This window comes from Pocillopora verrucosa, chromosome 10 (genome assembly GCF_036669915.1).
Source record: "Pocillopora verrucosa isolate sample1 chromosome 10, ASM3666991v2, whole genome shotgun sequence".
Taxonomy (NCBI): Eukaryota; Metazoa; Cnidaria; class Anthozoa; order Scleractinia; family Pocilloporidae; genus Pocillopora; species Pocillopora verrucosa.
Genome location: NC_089321.1, coordinates 19,241,213 through 19,256,592, shown reverse-complemented (window position 1 = coordinate 19,256,592; position 15,380 = coordinate 19,241,213). Strand labels below are relative to the sequence as shown.

The 15,380-nt window shown below is 36.5% G+C and overlaps 1 protein-coding gene across 1 annotated transcript; it reads left to right on the top strand.

Moving 5' to 3' along the window:
- Nucleotides 1-1,550: 1,550 nt before the first annotated feature.
- On the top strand, nt 1,551-11,309 carry LOC131787106 (26S proteasome non-ATPase regulatory subunit 3). Its single transcript, XM_059104197.2, has 16 exons — nt 1,551-1,763; nt 2,190-2,339; nt 2,530-2,570; nt 4,071-4,208; nt 5,003-5,139; nt 5,515-5,569; nt 5,911-5,967; nt 6,624-6,702; nt 7,281-7,384; nt 7,957-8,071; nt 9,418-9,511; nt 9,628-9,757; nt 10,148-10,210; nt 10,412-10,504; nt 10,950-11,000; nt 11,160-11,309. Exons 1-16 carry the CDS (start codon nt 1,649-1,651, stop codon nt 11,232-11,234), a joined length of 1,497 nt encoding a protein of 498 aa, XP_058960180.1. The 5' UTR covers nt 1,551-1,648; the 3' UTR covers nt 11,235-11,309.
- The last annotated feature ends 4,071 nt before the right edge of the window (nt 11,310-15,380 follow it).

The following is a 15,380-nucleotide window of genomic DNA, read 5'->3' as shown; positions in this document are numbered from 1 at the left end:
CAGATATGATTTTTTTTTTCACCTTTGTTATGACGACTATTGAATGTTTAACAGGGAAGTTTAGTATTATCAACTGAGTTGATAACGTAAATTGACCACCGTAAATAGTTGAAAAGCTGGTCTTTCGAACGTTAGCCCCTCGTTAGAGCGATTGAAAGAGTTCTGGGTTGCGTGTGGGTTTATATGGAGAGAATGGAGCTACGCTATTGGTGGGAATATGGTCGAAAAAAATTTTTCAGTCAATACAACGCCCCCAAACCTGAACTCTACGGTCGCCACATTGACGACTGCATCGGCGTTACCTCCCCTACCAGAGGAGGTTTTCACTTAGTTTATAACCGCTGTCAATTCCTTTTACTCGGCTCTGAAATATACCAGGGAAGTTTTCGACACCTCTTTAGCTTTTCTAGACATCAAAATTTCAGTTGAAGGCAGCGGTTTATGTTTTAGTGTTTAATACAAACCTACATAATCACATAGTTACTTATTGTATCTATCTTCACATCCATCATACGTCAAGAATTCCATACCCTTTTCCCAATTTCTCATACTTCGTCGTTAATGTAGTGACGACCCTTATTTTTACGAAAAATCAGAGGCAATGTGACAGTTTTTCGATAAACGGGGCTATCCTGTGTCTGTCGTTTAAGTGGGCCACCACCGCGCCCAACAAATTGATCGAAAATCGCTAAACACTTTAATCTCTTTCATCATTCTGAATGAAAGGTGCCAGGAACCTCATTTCAGATAAAATATTCAATGGAAGAAATAAATATTAAATGGCTTTTGGAGCATACTTCTGTAAAACTAAAATATGACCGGCCCCTTTTCTGTGCTGTAAAAAGTTGTCTAATTCCTCTCATTGTTATCCATGTCTTAGCGAATTGTTTGAACCATCAAGAGGCACACAAAAAGCAGTTTTTAATAAGCACAAAACAAAACTTCCAACGGTGGCCAGAAATTTTTTTTATGAGCTTTTTCCAGGATATCGTCTGTGTGCGGTCAGTTTCTTGTGAATTATTTTTGATTCGAATTTTAGTAGTTAGACAATTTTCACACGCACAGTTTATTCTTTGAAATCTAACAACACGTTGAAGACTAAATTCCGTTATAAAATTTCTAATGGTAGAGATGAAAATCATTATGTTTTTAGAACATACTTCTCCTAGGCCCGTGATTAACCTGTCGTTATCCTGTCAATATCCTCAAACAAGTTGATGGTTTATATTAAAGTCCACACGGCAGCCAGGTGGACAACCAGACATGGTTTGATGCTACTCTGGTTTACAGATTTAATGAATGTAACCGAAGAAGTTACAATTCATAGACCCAACGTTTCGACACCCCTGTATAGTGCCTTCATCAGGGGTGATCTAAACGCTGCAACAAGAGGTCCTTTTAAATTATCACTAATTAGCTGCCTTTTTTTTTTTACCAACGAGGTGTAAATAGTAGATGATAAGTGGATGGTTGATCGCCACGTGATGGTTGGGAGACTAGGTACTAGTGGTGGGCCGCCAGCGGCCTTCTGTAGAGACCAGGCGCACTATCGTTTGCAGTGTCATGGCGGATAACCTATAGAAGATAGTTAATAAAGCTTATTTCAGTGGAAAAAATTTTAAAAAGGTTTGTTTTTAAAAGATTCAAAATGGCAAAGGCAGACGTAGAAATGAAAGAAGAACCTAAGCAGAACGATTCAGCAGAATCAGAAGAACCGAAAGCGGAGGTCTCGAAGGAAGAAAAAGAGAGACTCGTTTTGGAAGGTAAGTTTTAACACTGAGTCCAGATGTCCGGCAGCCGGACAGGTTTTTGAAGTTACTCCGTGTTCAGCAGCCGGACAGGTTTTTGAAATAACGCCGTGCCCGCCAGTCGAATTTATAACAGTACAGAAGTAATTTTAAAATAACGAAAAGGACTTTCTCGTATGAGCATTTCTGCGGCCATTTCAAATCGGTGAAAAACGTACGATAGTCTGTTGAATGACCGTTATTCTTTAATGTTAGAGTAGGACTTGAGGATTTTATAAGGGTTAGTTAAGGATTATAAACTTTAAAGATAATTTTACAGATGAGAACTTAAATTTTTGTAATTGTAAAAGAGAGAAAGTCGACGTATAATCAACAGCGATAAAATTTACATTTAGTCGTTTGATTTGATGTGTAATTGTCTTCATGTATTTCTTTTGGTAGATCTCAAAGATCAGGTCAAGTACATAGAAAAGTCAGTGTCATCCAAGGAACCACGGTTTCTAACCCGTGTTCTAAGAGCCATTCCAGCAACAAGGAAGAAGCTTACTCACCCAATTCTCAGAAAGCTTATTTGTGGCTTTTTTCCCAATTGTAAGTAAAGAAGAACAGCTGCAGCCTACTTGAGGCTTTCTTTTACCGATTGTGATTAGAGAAAAACAGTTGATTTATATCACAAACTAAAATTTAGGACCTGTACCTAAATACAGAGATCCAGACAGAGATTATTTAGTAACATTGATTTATTTTTCTTGGAATTCTCTAAAGATTATCTTTTTTACAGCATCAGTTGCAAGAGATGGCTTGTTGGCTTTTCTTGATGAGGTTAGTTGTTTTTTCCCAAAAGTTTTTATAATGCATTTATAAATGACTGTGAATCTTGGTTTTAGATTTTGAAATTAATGTATGAGACTCAGAAGGCAGTTATTAAAACAAAGTTTAGCCACTGTTCAATAAAACCATATTCTTGAATTTAGCTGAATCATTAAGGAACATTAATTTTTGTGAACAGTGTCAAAGGGTGTGGAGAGCTAGCAGTGGAGGGACATTCATTTAATGAAAGCAACTATCTTATAGAGAATACGTTAGCTCCACTCCTTGCATAAATCAGTGATTAAGGTTTGACCTCATGTGTGTAACTGGCCCAGAGGGTCTTTATTGTTTTTGTTGACTGTAACAACTTGATAACAGTGGCAGTATTATTAACAGGTGCCAGCTAAATCTAAGAATGCTATCATCTTTGAAATTAGATTTCAGATTTCTTTATTAGCTTATATTGATTATCAAACCTTTATTTGTATAACTTCAAGTTTATGAAACATCCCTTTACTAACTGAGTTTGTGTTGTATTGTGTGAGTATTGTTATGTGAGATGCAGGGTCAAAAAAGCTTCACAAATTCTTTCAGAGTTGTTTGTTTCAAACTGTTTGTTTGTTTGTGAACCATTTTTCTTTCCATGATGGGCTGAGGAGATCACTGATCTGTGTAGGAATGTGAAAATGACCATAGACATCAGTACAGGGCACAAAATTAAAAAAAAAGACCTTCTGCTTCCAATTTTTGGGTTTGTGGCCCAGAAGTCTGTAATAAGTTGTTGTACCATAATTCCATTCCATCTTGATCAAGGTAGTCCTTATGGAGCTCTAATAAAAACTGTGTAATGCAAAGAATAATCAATTATGAAAATAATGGAAATTTAAGACCTAAAAGTGACAGAATTAGCTTTGGAGTAACGACAAATGCAACTCTTAAAAGCAACAAGGACTATACAAGACTCTACAGCATAACAGATCAAGGCTTTGGAAAATGGGATGGAATGGAAACTGTTACAACTTACTACAGTCTTATACACAAGCCCACAAATATTTGAAACAATAGATTTTTGTTAATATTTTGTTGTTGGGAATGCCTATGCTCATTTTCACATTCCCACACAGATCAATGATCTCCTTGGCCCATCAGGGAGAGAGAATAGGTTTGGCAACATACAGTTTTCAAAGAATTTGCAAGGCTTTTTTGGCTCTGCATCTTGCACAACAACAGCAAAGATTGAGACTGTGTGAAACATGCCCCATGGGGGATCTGGTGAAGGGTTGTTAAATCCCAGCATTCATTTAGACGCAGTATTAGCAAAGTTGAACACTCAAACAAGCTTTGGAATTTGGTGTACTATAAAATGAAATATGTCCCACTAAATTGAGCAATCATGGCATACATACTAACTGAGAGATATAACACAATAATTTCTATGTGTTAGAGTACCAGCAGTGGTACTACAGAATCATTTTAGTGTGTTAAGTTATAGATCTTGTTTTGTGTTTCTAGCCAATGGAATCAGAACCTGGAGTACCATTCAGACCACGTAGTGCTCGGTTGATAGCTGCTGCAGCATTACCTGAAGTTGAATTTTATTTTCACCTGTTGGTTTTGATTCATCTTATTGATACAGAGTGTTACAAGGAGGTAAGACTCCTCAAGTAATTACAAATCTTGATTCAATTTAAATTAATTTAAACATTTTCCTATGCTAAGAGAGTACTGTTAAAAAGTATTTTCACAGTCTTTTGAAACTCAATTGATGTTTCTCCAGAACTGTGAGGATCAAGGCTGTGAAACAAAGGACCTTTTTCCTGTTTAATTTTTCACAGTGCTAAAAGCTTCCTAGGTTTATGTCAATTTCATGGGGTAAGAAATATACTTTTATATTACTTCACACCTGATAGAAGTTTCTCTCTTCAAATGTAATATTTATTGGTGGCAGATAAGTATTAAAAATTGTATGTTACTTTGGTACTTCTCACAAATATTACTAGTTTCAACCTTAGTCTTTTTATTATTATTCTCATTTTTAGATATGCTGAGTTTTATTGTTGTCATAATGATGGCTTGATGTTCTGGGAGCTTTTTTCAAGGGCTTTCCTTGTCAGCTGACTTTGCATCATGATTAATACTTATGAGAGGGTCAGAAAACACACATAACCACCCCTCAGAAGGTTCCAGAAATTCTGAATAGGGGGAGAAGGGATGCCTAAAAATGAATGCGTTATCTGTGTGATGATTAAGGATAATTTGAGTTATTTCACTCAAACATGCTACAAGAATTGAAGGACCAGCTGGAAGATTGAGTTAAATATCAAGGCTCTTTTCTGTAAATATAAAGCATTGTGAAGGATGCCACAGTAGAAAAACCTTCCATAGGAGAGAGCTAGATATCTTGTTAACCACTCAAAACTTTTTTTTTTGCATGACTGTTTCAGGCTGTTAAATGTTCAGAACTGCTGATGCAGCGATCTTTAGGACACAACAGAAGGACGTTGGACCCCCTTCTTGCCAAGTGTTATTTCTATCATTCTCGTGCTTATGAACTGGTTGACAGACTACAAGAAATCAGAAGGTACATACACAGAAGTTGCAGCTTAAAAAATTAAAAAATTTTTCTGTTGTCATGCTGCAAAAATAAGTCCCACCAAAAGAAAATTCCATAAATTGAAATGCCACAAAAAATTTACGGTGATCAGTCAAATGAAAACTTTGCTTGTGAATCAAGTGTTAATTGGTGTTCTTTGTATTTGGACTCAGGCCTCCAGGGAAGCACATTTACTCAGAGCATATGCACTGCCTGTACGCATATTTACAGCTTTACCTTTTGAACAGAAGAATCTTACTAATACAGTAAAATTCAAATTTATGTACAAATTTACTTTGGGTAACAACATATGTGTTGGTCCAGAATTAACCTGTTCTTTTTTTTCTTTTTTTCCTGTCCCAGCTTTCTACTAGCAAGATTGAGGACAGCTACTTTAAGGCATGATGATGAAGGACAAGTGAGTACTCTTCATTATATAAACAACAGATGTGGAACTGTCTCTGCAGTGTGCACTATTTCAGAAAGCCTTTACCACAAAAATGCTGTTAGTAGGTTTACTGTGGGTTTTTAACTTGTTAACTCCAAGAAGTGATGGATATTTAACTTCTCCCTATAATATCCAAGCATTATCCAGAAAACAGGTAATGAGAATACCCAAACTCATTAGTCATAAGATAGAGGGGAGAATTAACAATCATATCTTTGCATTGGGTCAGCTGGGAGGTAATCAGAAAGTTTGTTTACTATAAAGAAAAATGTTGACCTTTTTCTGGAGCTTATAATTCATTATCTTTCCAGGCCATTCTTTTGAATCTCCTCTTAAGAAACTATCTTCAGCTGAACTTGTATGATCAGGTAAGAAGTAGAGCAACCTGATAAAAAACTCCATTAAACATTCATGACACTAGAAAGAACACTGCAGCATTGCAATCCAATTGGTTTTTTGTCTGCTAAATTTATGTCAGCTTTTGTCCTCCTTTGTCAGAGCTTCATCAACTTGTGCTAAGTAACCACAACAAGTTTATTAAATGGTCCTCCAAGCTAGTGGTGAAGATACCAATTGAAGCAGATACAATAAACATCTCTCTCTTCAGATTAACATGAGGATCCCCTTTACTTTTTACGTGAAGCATGATCAGGCTTTTTTTTTTTTTCTTTGTGTGAATCATCTCTGTGGTTAGGTCTTGACCAGGGTTTTGACAAGAGATGGACTCCAGATGGATCAACAAAAGTCAAAAACAGACCAGTAATGATTCTTGAAAAAATGAGATAAGACATCATGTCATCTTTTGTAGCATAAGACTGGTCAAGACTAGATAAAGTGAATTATTAATTCAATGTTATTGTCTTTAATTTTGTGTGAAGAGAAACAAGTTTTTGGTATTTTTTCGTGACACATGAAAAGGTCCAATATTTTTTCAACACAACAGAGTTTTTCAAAGGGGTATAGGGGACCCTCTAACATTCCATTCCCATCCACATGTAAAAGAGTCAACTTTTCAATTGTTTAGGCTGAGAAGTTAGTGTCCAAGTCATCGTTTCCAGAGACAGCCAGCACAAATGAATGGGCAAGATTTCTGTACTATACTGGTTGGTGAAGTGTACACATGTGCAAATTTATTAATTTTGTAAATACATTTTTCCTTGTAAGCTAGTGTGAAAGGTAACAATGATGATTAGATAACTTTAACAGGGCGTGAAATTAAATTTTTTTTTCTGATAGCCACTTGGTTCCTAAATTCTTCAAAGTGTTAGCCAATTAAAAAAAAGTTGGTCGCCATTTTCAAAGACAAACAAAAGCTTTTTTTACGCTGTCAGCATTCTAGATAGACCCTCCAAAATTAAGCTAGGGAAAACATCTTTCACGTTCTACAAAGTAGACACTAGGATGGATGATATACAATGATCAAGCTAACCCAATGGCTTCTAGTTATCGATCGAGATGCAGGTGTTGCGTTTTGGAAACAAACTTGACAAGGAAGTTTGCTGCGGATTTATCTTTTCAAATCTTTTAACGCACTATATCTCTTGGTTAGGTTATGATGAAACATTCCAGGGTTTGGTCACAAAAGTGAAAAGTTTAGTCACATTAGTGCCTGTATTAGGTGCAATTTCACGCCCTGTTTTATGTTGGTTCTCTGACACTTTCCTTTTTCCTTGAACCCCAGGCATTATCAAAGCTATTCAACTTGACTACTCAGAGGCTCACAAAAATCTTCTGCAGGCCATAAGGAAAGCTCCACAGCAAGCTGCTATTGGATTCAAGCAAACTGTGAGTAGATGGAACCAATGGCAAACAAATTTTTTTTATTTTTTAATGTGGTTATTATCATTACAATAGAGTTACTTATAGAAACTTATTTTATGGTATGAAAGTAAAGGCAGATGCTATATTAGGACCTGCAGTTACTGAGTGACAAAACAATAGAGACACTGAGGACAGCACACTGATATCTTCAGTTGCCAAGTGTTGTAATCCTATATCTGTTAAAGTCCTTGGTTGCCAACTTTGTGTTAATATAAATTTTATTCAAAGAAAAATTTTCCGTCTGGCCAAAGAGTATATGACTTACAAAGGAGTCACCTTATTTCAGTCAATGGGTATCTGTTGTTTAGGTAAAAAAAAATTAAAAGTGTTTCCAACTAAAAATGTAGTCATTCTTGTATTTTGTGTTTTGAGCAAAAAAATACCAATGTTACTTTTTTAATATAAATATTGAACTTTAAATTATTTTACCAACATCTAATTGTTGTGTGAGACCTGCCTCATTTCCTGTCTGTGCAAGAGGTCTTAGTTTGCTGGTACCTGGTAGTCCTCATGTAACAATGAATTTTTTCATGTAGGCACACAAATTTGCTATTGTTGTTCAACTGCTTCTTGGTGAAATACCTGATAGAGCCACTTTTAGAGAACCATTTCTGAGAAAAACTCTTGTTCCTTACTTTCAACTTACACAAGGTGAGTATGCCCTGTCGATATGATATAATATGATGTTATATGGTATTGATAATAAAGCACTGAACATGTATGTGAAGTAGTGATTTTAAGTCTTGGGATCATTGAGGGCAGGTATTGAAGCTTTTGTTGTACTCAAGCATAATAGTCAAGATATAGTTGTGTTCACAACTAGTACCTTTGGTGTGATAACAGAAGTTCTCTTTCCGTTCTTTCATCCTTTACTTCTCTCTTTACTTCACTCTTTCCCTCTATGTCAGAGGGTCACACGCTACAAGGTTTGGATTGATATTTAGAATTTGAGCCCTTAAAAATGCTTCTTTGGTTTTCTTTTTGGGGTCAGAGTTGGTTCCTTAGGTGCTCTGTAAAAATTCTTGGGAACAAACTTGCCTGAATTTATCATACCTCATGATTCAAACCAGAGGCTCTAGAAACTTAAGCAAGTTTATATAAGTTTCTCTTTGTAGAATCAAACAATTATCTGCCTCAGGCTCTGTGAATATTGTTAAATAATCCCCAAGAGTAGGGAAGTATTCATCAATATTCACAGAGCCTGAGGCAAGTAATTCTAGTACAATTGCTCTAGTACTTTGAATTCTGTTGGAAATCCATTTTGTTGTTGAAACCATTCTGTCATAATTGTTTTGATTCCACATATCAAGATGAGCAGCTGGTTTTAACTAAAATTTAACAGGTTTATTTAATTCAGCAGGCAAAAACTTTATATCTTTCTTTTGAAAAGGGTAACATCAAACTGAATAGCACCTTTTGTGCTCTTCAGAATTTTGTTTTTTCCTATTGTGTTAATAACTTCCAGCACAGTCATTTTGTAATTTAGCAACCTTGCTATAATCACCCTAGGAGAGGTGATTATAACAAGATATGATACAATCCTTGGCCAATCAGAGTGCACACATTTCTATAATCATTGGAGCAATAATACTAAAACATCTTAGACAAGCCAGGATCCTGACTGCATTATGTTAAATTAGTTGTCTCCCCTTGTCAGAGTGTATGAAGTGACCAGCTCGTGAGGTACACTTTGGGTGGGGAGAAAAAATGATTATTGCTTTCCATGATGAGCAGGCAGGAGATTGTTTCTGTGATTGCCTTTTTGATGGATAACAATACATTTATCTCAGTTAATTCAATAAATGAAAGGTGTTAGGAGCAACAAGTGTTAGATTGTCTCTCTAATTTATAAGCAAATGCTGTAGTTTGCCCAAGACTTGGAAGGGTAATTGAGAAGTTTATCAAAAGTAACTCTGGGCTTCATTGGGTATTGATATTCCTTTTTCCTTATGCATTTTCATTACTCCTGAGTATGATTATTTTTATTTTGTTAACAGCTGTACTGAATGGAGATTTGAAGCTCTTTAATCAAGTTGTGGACAAGTTTAAAGAAAAGTTTCTCTCAGAGAAAACTTACACCCTAATCATAAGGTCTGTTTTTTGTTACATTGTGTCTCAGGTTTTTATCTGTGATAATTACAAGCATTTGTTGCTATGGAAACTATCAATCACAACTTAGTTTTTTTCATGAATGGTTTGGTCAATAGGTTGCGGCACAATGTGATCAAGGCAGGGGTGCGAATGATTAACCTATCATATTCACGCATTTCCCTGACTGACATTGCACAGAAACTGCAGTTGGATAGCCCTGAAGATGCTGAATTTATTGTTGCTAAGGTACTTGTAATTTGTTTGATTTTCTTCTTAAAAGTGTTTGTAACACTTTGTCATAAAGCTGTTCTTGTTCTGTTCATGTTAGTGACCTTCTGTATCCTTGTTTACTTTGAAATAAGTACTCACATAAATTGGCAGCCAGAAACAGCTACCGGTATGTTGGCTTTGTTAGGACATGTCAGCATGTTAGAGCTAATGTGACTGCTCAGAGTTCCCACAAAGAAAGGTGTAAAGATATCAGCATGACATCAACATACATGTAACCATGGGAAAAAAAGGATGAAATTGCTTTAGTACTTATCTTTGGAATTGCTGACTCTTAGTCAAAGCTGTCATCATTTAAAAATAAGGCACAAGAAGTTAAAAAATGAATACACAATGTTCTCTTGGCAGGCAATTCGTGATGGTGTAATTGATGCCACAATAGATCACGAGAAAGGCCATGTTCAGTCTAAGGTAAGGTGTATTCATTTGCTGAGAATAAAATTAGTAACTTTTAACTCCTCACCATTGTATCTTTGTATCTTTCAACGTTCTTATTTTGTGATATACAAGTTACTTCCAAGAAGAGCTACAACAATTGGGGTTCATTTTTAATCAACGTACTGTAACTATGGTATTAGGGTATTTCATGATATATGTAAATTGTCTTTACAGGAAAATGTGGACATCTACTCTACTAATGAACCACAAGGAGCTTTTCATCAGAGAGTTAGTTTCTGTTTGGATCTTTACAATCAGTCTGTCAAGGTAAGCAGTCAATGTATACTTAACCAATAATATAATCAGCCCGTTGGTGATACGAGAGCTTTTTGATAGGATTTGGACATTCCCACGTGCCCGTTAATGATTGTATTCCTTACATGAGGATTGATATTGAACGTGTAACTTCAATCACGTTCTCTGTTTCTAGCCAAGGTCCACAATTTTGACATATAGCGACATAAAATAATCATTGCATTTTTGAGCCCACCTCAATCAATTTTCTGAAACCTTCAAGATCGTCCCCGTGCTCATCATAATAAAACCCTGGAGATTTTTAGCTTATTGCTCTGTAAATTTGTAAGAATGCTTCTATAGAACAGTAATCACCTCCACATTTTACTGGTATAAATTAATATTGCCTCTGTTAGTTAACATTGTTGTATTTGTTACTTTGTCAAGAGATATTTCTTTACTTCTACCATCAATGTAGGCCATGCGATTTCCACCAAAGTCTTATAGCAAGAATTTGGAATCACTCGAGGTATTGCTTGCATTTTTTAATTTCTTCTTGTAAGAATGATAGTTAATATCTGAGTAAATAACGGAAAGACTGTCATGGAAAGGGAGATACTTGTTCTCTGAGAACTTAAAATACATTGTTTTCAACTTAGCGTGTTTTCTCTCTCTATTCCTTCGTTAGGAGCAACGGGAAAGAGAAAAGCAAGATCTTGAACTTGCCAAGGAAATGGCTGAAGATGATGACGATTTTCCCTGATTTTCCCGATGAGCTATTGTCTGTAACCCATGTGGTGGTACTTTGGAGCCAATAAATGCATTTCTAAAGAATTAATTAGCTTTGCCATCATCTCCACTTAAATGAAATGGAATAGTGTTATACGATCTCTGACAGGCTTTGAAAAGTTATTATAAATGAAATGCTGGTTTGGTCAATGATGCGCTCCAACAAGCACACAACTAAACTCCCCAAAATTTGTTTGAAGCTCCTATAAACTAAGAAGCAGAAAAAGTTTGATAGACCCTTACAAAAATAAGAAAAGGTTTGGATAGAAGTCGGAAAACCGGGTTTGGGCTGTTTACAAATTGAGTGACGCTAACCCTGGGTTGCCTTAGGAGACAACACATTGTTATGGCGTTTCGAGTGTTAGCCCCTCATCAGAGTGACTCTGACGAAAGGCTAACGTCGGCCTAGAAACTCTTTACGGTGGTCAATTTACGTAAACCTCTCGGTTGACAAAACCGAATTATTTTGTTGTACTCTCACCGACGCAGCTCCACATTTCCTCTAGAAACTTATCTCCTTTATTTATTTGCGTTGCCAACAAGATTGGATTAGTACTTATCGCCTTATTCTCGCCTTGGCCTCGGACAGGAATTAGAGGAGAAGGGCATTAAACAAAAATTTTCTTAAAGGGTTTCTTTTAATTTTGAAACAATCGTATGAGATAACAAATTGTACACAAGTCTCCGAGGGACTTCCTCAAATTTTTATTTGGAAACACGTTCCATTCGGGTGTTTCAGTAGAAGATGCATCTTAACATGTTTTGCATTGCTACAACACTTGTAAAGTAGAATTCTAACCTTTATAAGGCCTCGTATAAAAACAAAGGGGTTAGGGAAAACTCAATACAAATATGACCCCCCCTTCCATACAGGTGTTATGTTAGTATCTCGTACACTGTTAGGGTTCTCTTTTGATGGCTTGCAACGTTATCTCGTGTACTGATAGGATATTCTTCGCGCTCTTATTAGGAGGGGTTGTTACGTAAATAATTCGCCCAGTGTTACGATTATATTTTGTGGTTGTTACGTTGAAATCTCGCGCACTGTCATTATTCTCTAAGGATGGGTTCCTAGGCTAGTTTCACGTACTGTTGGCGTTCTCTTTCGGTGGATTGTTGCATTAGTATCTCGCACACTGTTAAGAATCTCTTCTGATGGATTGTTACGTTAGTACCTCGCCCTCCTTTAGCATTCTCTTTTGACGGATTTTAGGTTAGTCTCCTTGTGTATACTGTTAGGATTCTCTTTTCCAAGATTGTCACCGACGTTAGTAGTAAATCACGTTAGTATTGCAAACACTATTAGAATTCTCTTTTGATGGATTACTACATTAGCATCTCGTGCTCTGTAAGGATTCTATTTTGTTTTGTTGTAGGGTTCTCGTTGTTTCTAATTTGCCTCGCACTACGGGTTCGTGGAAATACGGCACAAACCGTTAAAAATACGTAGCGATACTACACACTAAAACGTCTAATAAGATATATATCTTGCGCAATGTTAGGACCCTCTCTTGAGGGTTTGTCACATTAGTATCTCGCGCTGTTTTAGGATTCTCTTTTGATGGATTGTTACGTTAGTATCTCGCGCACTGTTTAAGGATTCTCTTCTGATGGATTGTTACGTTAGTATCTCGCACTGTTTTAGGATTCTCTTCTGATGGATTGTTACGCTAGTATCTTGCGCACTATTTTACGATTCTCTTCTGATGGATCGTTACGTTAGTGTCTCGCGCACTGTTTTAGGATTCTCTTTTGATAGATTGTTACGTTAGTATCTCACGCACTGTTCTAGGATTCTCTTTTGATGGAATGTTACGTTAGTATCTCGCGCACTGTTTATGGATTCTCTTTTGATAGATTGTTACGTTAGTATCTCACGCACTGTTCTTGGATTCTCTTTTGATGGATTGTTACGTTAGTATCTCACGCACTGTTCTTGGATTCTCTTTTGATGGATTGTTACGTTAGTATCTCACGCACTGTTCTTGGATTCTCTTTTGATGGATTGTTACGTTAGTATCTCACGCACTGTTCTTGGATTCTCTTTTGAAGGATTGTTACGTTAGTATCTCGCGCACTGTTTATGGATTCTCTTTTGATGGATTGTTATGTTAGTATCTCAGGCATTGTTCTTGGATTCTCTTTTGATGGATTGTTACGTTAGTATCTTGCGCACTGTTTTAGGATTCTCTTCTGATGGATTGTTACGTTAGTATCTCACGCACTGTTCTAGGATTCTCTTTTGATGGAATGTTACGTTAGTATCTCGCGCACTGTTTATGGATTCTCTTTTGATAGATTGTTACGTTAGTATCTCACGCACTGTTCTAGGATTCTCTTTTGATGGATAGTTATGTTAGTATCTCATGCACTGTTTTAGGATTCTCTTTTGATGGAAGTTTACGTTAGTATCCTGCGCACTGTTCTAGGATTCTCTTTTGATGGATTGTTACGTTAGTATCTCACGCACTGTTCTAGGATTCTCTTTTGAAGGATTGTTATGTTAGTATCTCACGCACTGTTCTTGGATTCTCTTTTGATGGATTGTTACGTTAGTATCTCACGCACTGTTCTAGGATTCTCCTTTGAAGGATTGCTACGTTAGTATCTCACGCACTGTTCTAGGATTCTCTTTTGAAGGATTGTTACGTTAGTATCTCACGCACTGTTCTAGGATTCTCTTTTGACGGATTGTTATGTTAGTATCTCATGCACTGTTTTAGGATTCTCTTTTGATGGAAGTTTACGTTAGTATCTCACGCACTGTTCTAGGATTCTCTTTTGATGGATTGTTACGTTAGTATCTCACACTGTTTTAGGATTCTCTTTTGATGGAGTGTTTCGTTAGTATCTTGCGCACTGTTCTTGGATTCTCTTTTGATGGATTGTTACGTTAGTATGTTGCGCACTGTTCTAGGATTCTCTTCTGATGAATTGTTACGTTAGTATCTTGCGCACTGTTCTAGGATTCTCTTCTGATGAATTGTTACGTTAGAATCTCGCATACTGTTCTAGGATTCTCTTTTGAAGGATTGTTACGCTAGTATCTTACGCACTATTTTACGATTCTCTTTTGATGGATCGTTACGTTAGTGTATCGCGCACTGTTCTAGGATTCTCTTTTGAAGGATTGTTACGTTAGTATCTCACGCACTGTTCTAGGATTCTCTTTTGATGGATTGTTACGTTAGTATCTCACGCACTGTTCTAGGATTCTCCTTTGAAGGATTGTTACGTTAGTATCTCACGCACTGTTCTAGGATTCTCTTTTGAAGGATTGTTACGTTAGTATCTCACGCACTGTTCTAGGATTCTCTTTTGACGGATTGTTATGTTAGTATCTCACGCACTGTTGTAGGATACTCTTTTGAGGGATTGTTACGTTAGTATCTCACGCACTGTTCTTGGATTCTCTTTTGATGGATTGTTACGTTAGTATCAAACGCACTGTTCTAGGATTCTCTTTTGACGGATTGTTATGTTAGTATCTCATGCACTGTTTTAGGATTCTCTTTTGATGGAAGTTTACGTTAGTATCTCACGCACTGTTCTAGGATTCTCTTTTGATGGATTGTTACGTTAGTATCTCACGCACTGTTCTTGGATTCTCTTTTGATGGATTGTTACGTTAGTATCTTGCGCACTGTTTTAGAATTCTCTTCTGATGGATTGTTACGTTAGTATCTCGGGCATTGTTCTTGGATTCTCTTTTGATGGATTGTTACGTTAGTATCTCGCACACTGTTTTAGGATTCTCTTTTGAAGGATTGTTACGCTAGTATCTTGCACTGTTTTAGGATTCTCTTTTAATGGATTGTTACGTTAGTATCTTGCGCACTGTTTTAGGATTCTCTTTTGATGGATTGTCACGTTAGTATCTCGCGCACTGTTCTAGGATTCTCTTTTGATGGATTGTTACGTTAGTATCTTGCGCACTGTTTTAGGATTCTCTTTTGATGGATTGTTACGTTAGTATCTCGCACTGTTTTAGGATACTCTTTTGATGGATTGCTACGTTAGTATCTTGCGCACTGTTTTAGGATTCTCTTTTGATGGATTGTTACGTTAGTATCTTGCGCACTGTTTTAGGATTCTCTTTTGATGGATTGTTACGTTAGTA

Bases quoted from the DNA above. Each gene is read 5' to 3' on its own strand.
- LOC131787106 (XM_059104197.2), top strand. From the start codon at position 1,649: ATGGCAAAGGCAGACGTAGAAATGAAAGAAGAACCTAAGCAGAACGAT. The intron at 4,209-5,002 runs GTAAGACTCCTC...TGACTGTTTCAG, and splicing joins ATACAGAGTGTTACAAGGAG to GCTGTTAAATGTTCAGAACT. The intron at 7,385-7,956 runs GTGAGTAGATGG...TTTTTCATGTAG, and splicing joins CTATTGGATTCAAGCAAACT to GCACACAAATTTGCTATTGT.